The sequence below is a fragment of the Hyperolius riggenbachi genome, chromosome 7 (assembly GCF_040937935.1).
Source record: "Hyperolius riggenbachi isolate aHypRig1 chromosome 7, aHypRig1.pri, whole genome shotgun sequence".
NCBI classification, from domain to species: Eukaryota; Metazoa; Chordata; class Amphibia; order Anura; family Hyperoliidae; genus Hyperolius; species Hyperolius riggenbachi.
In genome coordinates this window covers 258,260,401-258,275,402 of record NC_090652.1, presented here as the reverse complement: position 1 = coordinate 258,275,402, position 15,002 = coordinate 258,260,401, and the positions used below count along the sequence as shown (strand labels likewise).

The window sequence follows — 15,002 nt, the reverse complement described above, 5'->3', positions numbered from 1 at the left end:
CCAAAGCATCATTTTAGCTGCATTTTTAGCTAAGCTCCACCCATCAAAGAAAAAAAGCCCAGGCTTTTTTTCCCTAATGCTGTGCAGAGCATGATGGGATTTCCTGTTGTTATTCATGTTGCCTAGCAACTGGGAGAGGTGCTAAGGACACAGGACAGTTGGAACTGTGTCTCATGCTCCCTGTCACCTCCTTTCAACCAAAAAGATGGCTGCCATCATGAAATCAAACAATTGCCTGTTCTTTTAAAACAGTGTGGTTAAGAGATTATATTACCTATCTATTTTAATTAACATAACTAATGTAACTTAATAACAGTATGTTTGTTTAGGCTGGAGTTCCACTTTAAGCTAAATCCCTATACAGTATGTGCCGATATGCTTACCTTCTGAATGGCCTCCAAGCGGCTGAATGGCAAAGGGTAATCGGACTTTAAAACTTACTACACACACTGGATTGAACCCAGCCGAGGAAGCTGAGCAGGACCTAGTAATTGGTCGGACAACACTAAAGTTCTGGCATGCCGGATCATTAGGTGGCACTGCTGGCCTTACATGCAAATGCCAGATTTTAGCCCTAGTAACTAGGGCTAAAATCTGGCATTTGCATGTAAGGTCACCAGTGCCACCTAATGATCCGGCATACAAGAACTTTAGTGTTGTCCGACCAATTACTGTGCCCATTGTTCTCCTACTTAACCCGCCTCCTGGAAGCCACTTTACATGTGACACACATTTTCCCTCCTGTCTGCTCCATAGTAACAGTCCGATGTGTGACTTGCGGCTTGCCTCTAGGGATGTGTCTGCACAAAACTCAGTTCCTAACTGTTGTCTTTCTGATGCTCAATCCAAGAAAGTGGAAATCCTGAATAATTTACTGCATTTTACTTTATGTCACTGATATTCCCCTTTAAAACGACCTGAGCATCTGGACCTACAAAAATCATAAATTGAACCTCCCCATAAGAGAACTTTGTAATACAGTGTGGTGTGGGGGGTTGGGTTTCAGGTGAGTGTCATTACTTGTCTACGGGGCTGCTGTGCCTCAAGCCTACCATCTGTATGGAGTTTGCCATGTTCACCAGGGTACCGCAGCTTGAAGCTCCCTAATGCCCCCCCCCCCCCCCCCCCCCCAAAAGTACACTGTTTTATAAATCTTCCTTATGGGGAGGTTAATTTTATAATGTTTCAGGTCCAGGTGCTCAGGGAACTTTAAACATTTAGATCAATTTCTGTAGTATCCATGCAGGGATCTCTATTTTTGTTATTTTAGGTAAACGCTTTTCCTACTATTGACCTATATAATTTCATATAGAGCACTGTACAAAGTAAGAAAAAAACGGTAGGTACATAATACTGATACATGATAATAATGATACATGATAATAATAATACTGATAATAAATAGTATAGTATAATATAGTATAGTATAGTATAGTATAGTATAGTATAGTATAGTATAGTATAGTATAGTATAGTATAATAATACTGATACATGATAGAGAGTTGGCTGACAACATATCTCTCAAAGAGACTAATACAAAGTGTCTATTCAAAACATACAGCCATAACTAGAGCCCTGCCCTTAAGAATTTACAATCTATGGAAGAGAAACAAAAGCCCAAACACCATATCAGCTGTATATCCAGAAGTGATGAGTTTTTTAAACACGTTCTGAAGGGAGCAGAGCTTGGGCAAAGGCTGAAGGAAATTAAGTAGGTTAGATTGTTTGCTTGTCTACAGAAGGTGTGTTTTAACCACTTCACCCCCAAGGGCTTTTTACCCTAGCAGACCAGAGCAATTGTCATCTATCAGCACTCCTCCCTTTTATTTGCCAATAACTTTATTATTTCCTATAACAATAAAAAAATCTATACCTTGGTTTTTTTTGCCACCAATTAGGCATCTTTGGGCAGAATATTTTGCTAAGAATTATTTTATTCTAAATGCATTTTAATGGGATTAACAAAAAAAAAATGGGGAAAAAAATTATTTCTCAGATTTCAGCCATTATAGTTTTAAAATAAAACAAGCTACCATAATTAAAACCCACATATTTTATTTGTTCATTTGTCCCGGTTATTACACCATTTAAATGATGTCCGTATCACAATGTATGGCGACAATATATTATTTGGAAATATAGGTGTAATTGTTCTGTTTGGGTTTTGGGTTTTTTTTTGTGTGTCTGGTCCATAATTACAAGCCCTTATGTAGTAAGATAACAGTAATATCTCCTCATAAAATACATACTAAAAAAGCTGAGTCCTTAAGGCAACTATTTACATACTTTTGGTTCTTTTTTTTTTTTTTTTTTACAAGTGTTTGGGGGAAAGCTTTGGAAGTGGAAAGGATTCATTTTATAAATTTTTAATTGTAAATGTCAGGTGTGTGTGTAATTTTACTTTGTTGCCACTAGATGGCACTGCAAACACTATCCTGGTTTACAGGAAGTGTTCACTTATTCTTTTTTTTTATCATGCTCTTACTACTTCCTGTTTTTTTAATGGACATGGCCCCTGATCGGAGCCATGTCGATTCATTCCAGGCATTACAATTGGGTAGGGGAACGCTAATTCCCCTTCCCCAATTGAGGATCTAGGTGTCTCGAGGGGTACGAGCAGTGGGCGTGCATGGCGGGGGCAGGCGTCACATTAAAATGTTCTTAAGCCATTAAGAGGCTCCAGCAAAATGTTTGAACGCGGCAGCTTGCTGCTAAGTGGTTAAAGGGGAATTTTATGGCTTCAAGGTCTGAAGGATGGCAGGTGATTTTGAAAGGGAATTCCGGAGAAGAAAAGAAGCTTGTGAAATGTCCTGTATATGCAAATAAGAGGAGTTGATTCTAGTAGGGGACAGAAGAAGATGGTAAACAGAATGAAGGTTGTGGTTGGTGTATTAACTGGAAAGGAGGAAAAACATTATGGAGACATTATTGAAGGCTAAAGTTAGGAGCTTGAAGTGGATTCTTTAGTTAAGTGGCAGCCAATTATTTTTTTAAGGTTACTGTATCTGCTAGGATTGGTAATGAGGGAAAAGGGTTCAATATTTTTCACGACCTTCATAATAAATAACCCTTCATCATAGAATATCAGTATACCTTTCTAATAGACAGAACTGTTTCTGAGCATTGGCAACCGAGGCAATAGCCTAGATTGCTACCTGAGTTAAAATTGCCATACAAGTCAAGTTTGTGTTTTCACTACCCGTTCCTCTAGGCGAAGTTGCAGAAAATCAATATTAATATAAATATTTGGGTGTTAAGACTCACCCAACTCCATAATGATTTTCCAGTAGTGGTATCGGCCTTTGGGCCTGTTTCCACTACCCACAGAGTGGATGCAGAAAAACTGACTTCAGTGAATGCCTATGGGAAAATCTGCATCAGAAGAATCGTGTTTAGTGGAAACAGGCCCATAGGCATTCATTGGCCTGCATCCAATCTGCGTGTAGTGTAAACAGGCCCTTAAATACTGACTATATTAAACTTCCTGATTTAGTATGTAGAAAGTGAACATTGAAAATGGAAAAATAAATTACCTTCATCTGTTGTCTCCAGTTGTTCTGGACAGTATTTGCCATCTTGTCAACTTCATTATCTAGCTTGTAGGGGAGAACAAATTAATTACTGCTTCCATTTGTGTTTTGAGATGACCTATGTAACCTCTAACCTGGCTGGCAGACATATGGTTCACAATATATCAAAGCAAAATGGTACACACAAGTTGGGCAATTTAAATATTTAGCACATTTTTATATTTAGACATAACTATACAGATAGAAGTATACCAACAGATAGTAACCATATTGACTGCTATGAGACCCTGGAGCAGAGGAGGCCCAGTGGTCTTTAATGTTTTCACTTGTAATTTTATTTTTAAATGGGACACCTTAAAGTGGACCTAAACTCAGAACTTCCTCACTTAGCCTCACCATGATAACTTTCATGGAAAAAAGGTCTCCATTACAATTCATTGTTATCTGAAAAAAAACTGAAGTTTTATCTTGGTTTTGCTTTGCAGGGAGCACTGAAAGGCTCAGTGTATAAGAAGAGCTACCTTGGCAGAGCTCCTGCAGTCTATTCACAGCTGCCGATAAGAACTAATTATACACTTTGATCTAGATACAGGGGCATAACTACAAGGGAGCAGTCGCTGCAACCAGAGTTGTATGTAAGATGATGTCCACACTTGTTTTATGATTGTTGCAAGATGGGCTCCCAGGCTGTGAGGGTTTATAGGGATAGGCAAGAGAAGGTTTGTGAACATTGGGGGGCCCAATCAAAGTTTTGCTGGGGGCCCCGGCCCAGTGATTTATAGTCACGCCAATGTCTGGCTAAAGAAAAAAAATACACAACACAGAACAGTGAATTTCTTCAGCAACAACAGCGGCCCGGCTGCCCATCTCAGAAAAAGAAGCTGCGCTGCCTACCACGAGTGTGAGTTTACAAGCAGAAGCTGGCCAGGCTCTGTGCACCTCTTACTCTATCCATGCAGCATGTGTCCTCCCTGGCTTTACTGAAGCCTGTGCCACCTGCATTTGCTGATGTATAAGAATGTTACCCATACCTCTGCCTGCATACTCATGCTGGTGACAGGTAGCCATGCCTCTTTTTCCTGAGCCAGCCTGTATGCATAGAATAAAGACTTTTCATTGTGTGCTGTGCTAGAGTTTGCATCTGTTTTAAATGTATCCCCAATATGGAAATACTGCAGGCTCTTCCCCCCGTCTTTTTTCCCTAGTATTGTGCCCTGTTTCATGCCCAAATAATTTACTCCCTTTATCTCCTTTGCTCTATTTCACAGGTTTGTCACTGAGCAGATGGCAAGCTCCTAAGTGCGCGTGGGCAGATCAGAAGAGGCACCAAGAAGAGAATCCCTTTGATTGGCTGCACCGGATTATATATATCTATATATATCTATATATATATCTATATCTATATATATATATATATATATATATATATATATATATATATATACATATATATATATATATATATATATATATATATATAGGGCTGGGTGCTGCCTGCATTCGTATCATTTTCCCAACGGTGCAACTTTACAGTACTATAAATGACAAGAAAGTTCATTCTGCTATATCAAGGGCATTTTCTGGCTATATTGTTGCCCCAAACAAGGCAGCTTCTGTCCCCCCTGCCCATTCTTGTGAATAGGAAGATCATAGTCCTCATTAATTAGTTTTAGAGACACCAATAAAAAAAACCTGTTATAAGGATTTATATGTTCTTAATATTCTGGTTCTGTCATTTTCTGTGTGAGGAGAGCTGACTGAGGTGGATTTGTAGGTAGTAGTAGGGGGTCCACATATACACATATCTGTGAAGCTATATAAAATTCTAACCATGATCGTTCTACTAGTGACTATTTGTGACTTTGAACAGCATAGTGACCTCTGGGGTATTGTTTCATTTTATTTTTTTGTTCTTATTTTTCTTCTTTCTTTTTTTTGTTCTGATTGCTGTAGCATTGTAGCACTTTGACAGTTATTTTACATGACCTTTGTCAGTCATTCAGAATAGGTTGGGTAGGGGCAGTACCGCTCTCTTGATGCTTTGTTTTGTTTTTGTCCTATGTCTTTATTCATAGTCATACCATATTTGTTTAGTATTTTTCCTGCCTTCATTGGATATCTTATGTTGTTGATCTTTAACTAACTTTATGTATCCAGTTCTAATGTTCACAATACTACTTGGACGTTTTGTTTTGCTCAAATGTTGTGATGTTCTTGTGATTTTGATGTTATATACAGAAATTATGTTGTTTCTGAAAAAATGTCTGTAAAGGATGCACAAATTACTAAACCTCACCAATCCAAACTCACTGAACCTGCATAACAAACCTTTCCTGTAATTGTTATAAGGGATTTGTAGCAACTTTATAAAAAGCATTACCACTGTTTATTACAGCAAGACCGTTCTGAGCAGGAGCCTAATAGCCACTGCGACATCTGCCACTCCTATACAGATGTCATTGATCCGGGAATGTTTTTTTTTTATTTTATTTTATTAGACCGCAATCGTGTGTAGTAAGCAAGCATCTTCCAGCAACAGTTTTCATGCTGAAACACACTTCTGGCTGTAGTTCTCTCCAAACAAAAGTTTGCCTTCTTAAGAAAGAAGGGATTTACGATAATTCAGGTTGGAGTGAGCATATGATGTCTCCCACAATGCATCACTGCTGAATATGCAAATCATCCTTTGCTGTCCCTGCAAGCTAACCACACCTCCAGAACTGCTGGAATGCAATGATGTGTCAGCTTGTTAATTGTACAGAGCCATAATAATCCAACATGCATACAGACTGTTTCGGATTGGTTGATCCTCATCAGTGCATGGCATGGATTAATGTGGCTCTATAGAGTAGGACTTGAAACACCGAGAGGTACAGACTACCCAGCAAGCTCATGGTGAAGCAGAATTCATTGGAGTGTGTAAGGGACTACACAGAACCAAAAAGCCCTCTTACTAAAATGTTAAGCAAAACAAAAGTTTTGCTCTCAAAGAAAGTGAATCTTCCAGAGAAACATGGAGGCTGAGCTCCTTAGATAAGTGTTGCTTGCAAATTTTTGGCAAAGTCATTTTAGATTTCTAGAAAATATTTGTGAAAATAAATTGTATTTTTGCAACATGGTCAAAGAAAACACTTTTTTCTTTCCGGTGTGAAAATTAACAAAAAGCAAAAAAATCTTACAGCGAAAACAAAAACACAAACTTATTAAAAGATGATTTTCAATGGCATTTTCGATCGAAAGCTGAATTTTGCATTATTTTTGCGAAAATTAATGCAAAGAGAATTTCAGCATTTTCTCTCATCACTGCTTTAAATCCTCTAGCCGTAATGCCTTCTGAGGGCTGGTGCACAACAGAGCCTTTCTGAAGCGCTTTTTAAAACGCTTGCAAGGGAAAACCGCTTGGCTAATGAAAGTGAATGGGCTGGTGCACACCAGTCGTTTTTTCCACAAACGCAAACTCGGGGGCTGCAGCATTTTTTTCGATTTCTGAGGCGTTTCTGCCTCAATGTTAAAGTATAGGAAAGTGGAAAACTGCTCTGAAAAACGCTAGATCAAAGCGGTTTTCCAGGTGTTTTTGTTACAGTAGCTGTTCAGTAACAACTTTACTGTAACAATATTTGTAATCTGCTACACAAAAACACTCTCAATAGAAAACCTCTCCAAACGTGCCTAGAATCGCTCTGAAATCTGCTTCAAAAACCTCTAGTGTTTTGCGGCTCTGCTAGAGGTCTTGGTGTGCACTGGGCCTACGCAGTGGCACAGAATGAGTACGAGTTTACAGAGCATCTTACCAGCATGCAGCCTAAGGTGAGTGATATATTGTGTACACAAAGAACACAGGCATAGGCCAGTTGTTTACCTTCTTCCTCCTCTTGTCGTGCTCCTCCAAGATTTGATTGGTTGGTTTTATAGCTTCTTGTTGGATTGCTGTACCAAGGCGCCTAAACAGAAAAATGTGTCCAAATTCTACTTAGTGCATCTGTGAAGACATCCATCAACCATGCAATAGATATTACATTCAATTAAAACATTTAATCAAGAAGAGGACTTGGGTATAACACCCCTTCCAGAGAGAGGTGGGTTGCATGCGGCTTAGATATTAAAGATGATGACTGGGACGATATACTGCAATCTGTGAAAATGGTCTCTGCATCTATCCGTGAACGCATGACACAGTTGTATATCCTGCACCAGGCCTACCTCACTCCAACCCGAATGGCTAAATTTGATAAATCAGTACCCCCCACATGCCCTAAATGTACATCAACAGATCCTACGTTCTATCACCTATTATGGGAATGCACAACCATTATGTCATACTGGAAACAGATAATTCAGTTTCTGCATGATAAAATGGGCTGTCCGGTTACCCTTGACCCAGCATTATGTCTCCTTGGCTTGATAACTGATGAATCCCTTGACAAAAACCTTAAAATATTTATAACCCAAACGCTCTTCCAAGCCCGTCAGGAAATTGCACTAAAATGGATATCTTCAGAAAATCCCACCCTTCAAAGCTGGAGGGCAAGGGTGGACCGGGCACTACCTTATAAAAAACTGGTATACCTCCATAGAAAATCCCCCTCTAAATTCAACCTAATATGGGATAGATGGATAGAAAGATAACGTTGTATATTGAAACGCACCCAAACTGGGAGCTGCATAACATGTTGTGCACTTCCGTATGTCTTGAAGGTGATGGGTAACCAACTCGGCTACTACTGTTAAAATGCAACACGTGGTATGTACAAATTGATAAATAATTTCGTCTATGCCTATGAACCTTATTTTTCTCTTCATGATACATGTAAAGCTTATATTTCTGTATAGTGTTCCTATGCTCAATATATTCTTGTTCAACAGTCTGTCCTGCCTTGCACCGGCAGTGTTTGTAAATTATCCTAAATTTTCAATAAACTTGTCTTTGGGTTAAAAAAAAAAAGAAGAGGACTTGGGGAGAACTCTATCTGATAAGAGATGGTCATATTGGTGTCAAAAACTATCCAAAAATAGCATGTATTACTCCACTTTGGAGACATCTGTTAAAATACTTCATCGGGTATATTATACTTTAGCCAAAATTCATAGACACCTCTGAATCACCCAAATGGCATATATCAAAGGTGTCAAACTCCAGGCATGGAGGGCAAGATCCATGCCAGACTTTAGGATGGACTGAGAAAGAGAGGAATGGTTTCTACCTGATGGACCACACCTTTCCTGATTCAGACCCATCAATTCATTTGAGCTGTGTCAAAAAATGTGGACCTCGGCCCTCGAAGGACTGGTTTGACATCCCTGGCATATATGGCGGAGCTGCCCAAAAGCAGTCTCCATCTGGGGAACCATTTGGAATTGGACACAGCAGATACTATCCCACTCCTTCCCCTTTTACCCCAGCGTCTTACTGCAGGGCTATAGGCCCCATAAAATGCGTTACTCCTACCCACGACTCTTACAATGCATTACCTCCTCTGCCAAACGATTTCTTGCAAACAGACCCTACCCTATTTCTCGGTAGAATATGTTCTCACACTACTTTCTGAAACTATGTTAGCGACCCACATAACAGCTAAAATTACTGATAATATGAAAAGTTTCTATGACACATGGTCACACTGAGCCACATGGCCATACATGTTTCACTCATATTACTGTGTACTGTGATATCCCTTTCTATCTTGTTGTTCTGACTAATTGACTTATTATGTTAAATTTTTGAATGCGTCTATGGCCACCCAAATATTGACTTATTATACTGTGATAGCACCTGCGTGGGTTTTATTGGCACTTTGACCACTATTTGCTGCTATTACTCAAACACTTTTGAAACTAAAACATTCAATAAAACAAAAATCTGAAAATCCTGAACCTCTCAATCGTCGTCCAATCAGTTTATAATTTGAACATTAATGGGAAAGGCCATTCTTTATCTAATACAGTGGCAGCTGGAAGGCTAGGGGTGGTAGGGGTGTACATGTAAAAAAGGCGGCTGGAAAAAATGGCGCCAGATATTGCCGTTAGTAGAATATCAGTAATTCCAATAGTAATATATCCTTAATCTTTACTAATATTTTACTATTATTATTTAGTATTTATATAGCACTGATATCTTCTGCAGCGCTGTACAGAGTATATTGTCTTGTCACTTAACTGTCCCTCAGAGGAGCTCACAATCCGATCTGGTCATATGTCTATGTATGTATCATGTAGTGTAGTGCATGTATCATAGTCTAGGGCCAATTTTAGGGGAAAGCCAATTAACTTATTTGTATGTTTTGGGGATGCGGAAAGAAACCAAATTGCCGCAGAAAGAACATACAAACTCCGTATAGATAGTGCCCTGGACGGAATCGAACTGGGGACCCAGTGCTGCAAGGCGAGGGTGCTAACCACTAAGCCACTGTACTATGACCTAATCTAGGCCTTCTCTCACACAGGACCCTGCCTCTAAACTTAAACCCCCATTTGGTGCTGCTAACATTAACCCCAGGTGATGTAAGGTGGTGGACCAGGGAAACAATTGATATAGGGGAAATGGGAAATACCAATCATTTCCCTGATCTGCTATTAAAACAAAATGCTTGTTTCACAAAACAATACATTATCAAATGTGAGGTATTTCTGTATGTCAGGTACTTTACCAACAGCTAAATAAATCTTTGTTTGTGAGATCATGAACAGCCTAAAGGCTCATACACACATCAGACCATAGTCTTTGGAAAATGAAAGATCACAGACCAATTTTACCCTCTTCCATGTAGTATGAGAGCCATACTCTAAACAGTCTATTCTATGGAGCTGAACTCCCCATCAGACAGAAATCTTTGCAAGATGCTAGACACAAAGATTCTGTAGACATTCAAAAGATCACTATCTGCAAAAGATCTGTTTCTGCAAAAGATCCGTTCCTGCAAAATGCATTCATAGTCTATGAGATCTGCAGATCATCATACACACCTTGTTTAACAGACATTCATCTGCAGATCAGATCCACCAGGATGGATTTTCAGATCTGCAAATTATTGTCTGATCTGCAGATGAATGTCTGTTAAACAAGGTGTGTATGATGATCTGCAGATCTCATAGACTATGAATGCAATTTGCAGGAATGGATCTTTGGCAGGAACAGATCTTTTGCAAATACTGATCTTTTGCATGTGTACAGCATCTGTGTGTGCAGCATCTTGCAAAGATTTTATCTGATGGGGAGTTCAGCTCCATAGAATCAGGGCCGGATTTGTACTTTCCAGCGCCCTAGGCCGGCTGTTACCAACTGCCTCCCCCCCAGTCTGTCCAACTCTGACTAGTTTGAATGGGCTCCCCTCTGTTTTGCTGCTTTGCCCTGTTCAGCAAAGAAGCAGTGCATGCTCTGTCCACTCCATGTAATTTTGCGCTCCTGTCTGCATGCACAGCAGGCGATAGTGTTCTGGGCTTGCATACTTCAGAAATGATGCTCATGTATGAGCAGCACGTGTCAAGTACACATACCCATGACACTCCCTCGGCTCCTGTGCACATGCATACAGGAGTGCAAAATCACAAGGAGCCCCAGTGGACAACGCTGCTTCTTTGTCCTCTGTGCTACTTGCTGCCGTCAGAGCCACAAATAGGGGACAGTGTAGCACAATGCAGAGAAGCTCATCCAAACTAGAGAACAGGTAAGTAGAAGGATCCGACACTACACACACTGGCATAGATGTAGTGTAATGCTAGGTACACATGATGCAATTTTCTAACAGATTTACTGTCAGGTCGATTATTTCCATCATGTCTGATCTAATTTCAATTTTTCTATCAATTTGCTGTTCACTTCTATGAAAAATCATTCAGAAAATTGATTGGAAAGCAGATCGGACATGTTGGAAATAGTCGATCTGACAGTAAAGCTGTCAGAAAATTGCATTGTGTGTACCTAGCATAAGCTCAGGTGTACTTTACACAGTGACAATTTAGCACTTAAAGAGGAACTCCAGTGAAAATAATGTAGTAAAAAAAGTGCTTTATTTTTTACCATAATTATGTATAAATGATTTAGTCAGTGTTTGCTCATTGTAAAATCTTTCCTCTCCCAGATTCACATTCTGACATTTATTACATGGTGACATTGTTACTGTGGGCAGGTTATTTAGCTGTTTCTAGCTGCTCTGTCTGTTAGAGACAGCTAATAACAGCTATTTCCTGTCTCTGAACATTGTTACATTGTGGCAGTTTGCCAGCAGTACCGCGGTATTCAGAGCCTCTTGTGGGAGGGGTTTCAGCACAAAATCAGTCACACAGCGCCCCCTGATGGTCTGTTTGTGAAAATCATTGTCTTTCTCATGTAAAATGGGGTATCAGCTACTGATTGGGAAAAAGTTCAATTCTTGGTTGGAGTTTCTCTTTAAGACACATCTTAAAATCAGTCAGCAGGAAGTTTTGTAACAGAATAACACTTTTTATTGGCTAACCAAAAGAAAAACAGTGAGCCTTTGGTTAATGAGCCGTCTTCAGACTTTGTTACTGTATACAAGATGTTAGGCACACAGCTATATATACAGTCAGCAGGAGATGCATTGATTGTTTTGTAAATATAAATAAATGTAACACAGTTGTCATTCTGTTTCAAAACATCCTGCTTTCACTGATGGTCAACATAGTACTTTGCTGGCAAAAAAGCCAGGAAAGAGTTAAACTATAGCACAAAGAATGTTGTTGTCATTCTTTAGGAGAAAAAAAAGCCATAAATTTAACAGATCTGAGGTCTTTAACAGCACTGACCTACTAGTAATAAACTAACATCAGTCAGGGAGGAGGAGAGCTGCTAATTCCTACCCGTGAATGCATGCTGCATGAAAAAAACTAATCGGAACTAGTCAAGAGTTCTGCTACTTGAGCCCATATATTTTTCTTCTCACAGCAGATTGTTTGTCCCCTCTCATCATACAGGTGACAGCAGATGCTGACTGCCATAACACACACTTTGCACAAGTAAGAGAGATGCAGGGATCGCTATCTCTGGAATTCAGGCAGACCAGAGCAAAGCAAGAGAGGTGATTTACTTTGACATGTGACCTCTTATCTCTCCAAGTCCTGCGCCCTGCTGATTTTTATCGCCCTAGGCCATGGCTTCTGTGAGCTTTCCAGAAATCCGGCCCTGCATAGAATAGACTGTGTAGGTATGGCTCTCATACTACATGAAGGGTGGTAAGATTGGTCTGTGATCTTTCATTTTCCATAGACTATAGTCTGATGTGTGTATGTGGCCTTAATCCCTTATCAGTAGGGATGATCAATGAGATGCAAATTGTTCCAAAATTATTCACATTTTTATGCAAATATATGCAACTTGAAAAAGGACCAATCAGTTTAAACCTGGGTTTAAAATGATTGGTCCATTTTCAAGATGCATACATTTGCATACACATTTGCATAAATGTGCATCAACTCAGAACAATTTGCTTATCTGTGATCATCCCTACTCATGAGTATTTTTTTAAAGTATTTTTTGTAAAATAAGCAAGAATAACACCTGCTGCACCAGTTTATTTAGTCCTCAGAGGCTTGCAGCTGCCTGCTCAATACCTAGAATGTAGGGATGGTCTGTCAAGTCTAAAGGTGGCCACACACGATACAATAAAATGATCCGATTTTACGGCAATTCGATAAAAACGATCGGATCTCCCGAAAAAATTGAAAGCTTTTTTTTCATTCGACTGAAAAATCAGATCGCATTTCCCGTTTTCTTCGATTTTTATCTAATTGGAATGCCAGATATTTTTCTTCAATCTTTCTAAAGATTGTATGGTATGTGTTAGATTGTCAATTTATTAACATACACACCCTAGCAATTTTGTCATAGTTTCCAATCATTTTTATCATAATTGGGGAAAAATTGAACATATGTGTGTGTTACATTGGTCAGATATTTTTAAATGTTACAATCAGTCAGAAAAATTGATTGCAATTCTTAAATTGAACAGATAATTTAAAAATGATATGGTGTGTGGCCACCTTGATGCAATCTGAATCTGTATGCTAATGTTATACAGGGTATGCAACTTGGAACTGAACCAATCAAATGTAGCAACCTAATTTGCCCCGGGTACCTAGGGCCTGGCGCAGGGTTGTCTCTCTGGCTCTTTTGGTGCCACATGCAGGACACCTGTTTCCCCCAATCTTGTGCACTGGAAGATCACAGCCAAAGTTAAGTAGTTTTGCAGGCACCAGTAACAAACGGGTAGGTTATATAGTATACTAAAACAATTTTGTTTCTCAAAATAAGTCTATAAAAGATAGACAAATATTCCCAGGACTTATGCACCTCTCTGGCCTAAGCTTACTGAACTCATACAACAAACCTTTCCTATTATGGTTATGGGGGATGTGTAGCCACTTTAAAACAAACCTGAAAAAGGACTAAAAGAATTGATATTTACCTGGGGCTTCCTCCAACCTGTCACGAATGGGGCAGCTGCGGCGAACAGCGCCACTGCAGCTGCCTCCATCCGTCCTCCCGGCATCTAGGACGCAGAGGACAGAACAGTTGTCTCTTCAGGGGGTCGCCGTCTCGCGCGGGCGTGCGCACGCACAGACGGAACCTTTATGCTGGGAGGAAGCCTGTCAGCTGACCTGCTGGTCAGCGGACCGCACAGGAGACTCACGGCGCCCAGGATTGGCTGTGCGCAGGGGGGCGTGCCAGTGAGGTCTCCTCTGCTTCTTAAGCCTCCGGGCTTCAGTCTGGCGCTGTCTGCTGTCGTGAATACATAGTGTGTTAGCGCTCAGACCTAGTGAGGTTCCTGTTGATGATAGATGTATATGCAATAATTGCGATATACATCTATCTATAGTCAGCTCATTGATTGTATTGTTCTTCTGATTTTCTGTGTATGACTCTGGCTAAAACTCTGACTCTGATCTTGCTTACTGATTCTGTACTTCTGCCTATCTGCCTTAAAGTTGCTGAACCTATGCCTGAATACCGATTACTCTCCTGCCTCACGATTCTGTACCGATACTTACCTCTCTGTTGCTAAACCTCTGCCTGATTACCGATTACTCTCCTGCCTCACGATCTTGTACCGATACTTACCTCTCTGTTGCCGAACCTTGCCTGTCTGACCACTCTACTCACCAGTGGGTCCTAAACCACTGGTGAGGTGCTCTATACCTACCAGCTCCGCTGGTCAGGGGTAGCCTGGTGACTGATAGTACCTTCCCAGCTCCTCTGGGAAGGTTCAGCCAAATCTATTCAAGTCACCTGAGAGGTCCTTCTCCAGCTCCCCTGGGAAGGTTTGCTCTTATCTTTATAGTTTGTATCACCTGCTCCTCAGGTGTCCTCTAGGCTGCAGTACGCTTTGAATCACCCGCTCCTCGGGAGATCCTGTCACTTTAATATCAGTCTCTCCAGCTTGCTGGGGCAAGTTCTCTGTTATACACTCAGTGTACTGATAGTGCCTTTCCAGCCCCTCTGGTAAGGCCTCGCCAAACTA

At 40.2% G+C, this 15,002-nt stretch overlaps 1 protein-coding gene across 1 annotated transcript in view; it reads right to left on the bottom strand.

Annotated features, from left to right (window-relative positions):
* Positions 1–15,002, bottom strand: part of NOSTRIN (nitric oxide synthase trafficking) — an 86,868-nt gene that overhangs the window by 31,366 nt on the left and 40,500 nt on the right. The window contains exons 5-6 of the mRNA XM_068245593.1: positions 7,391–7,472; positions 3,535–3,597 (exon numbers count right to left, since the gene is read on the bottom strand). Coding sequence (XP_068101694.1) covers positions 3,535–3,597; positions 7,391–7,472 — 145 coding nt within the window. The remainder of the gene's footprint in view (positions 1–3,534; positions 3,598–7,390; positions 7,473–15,002) is intronic.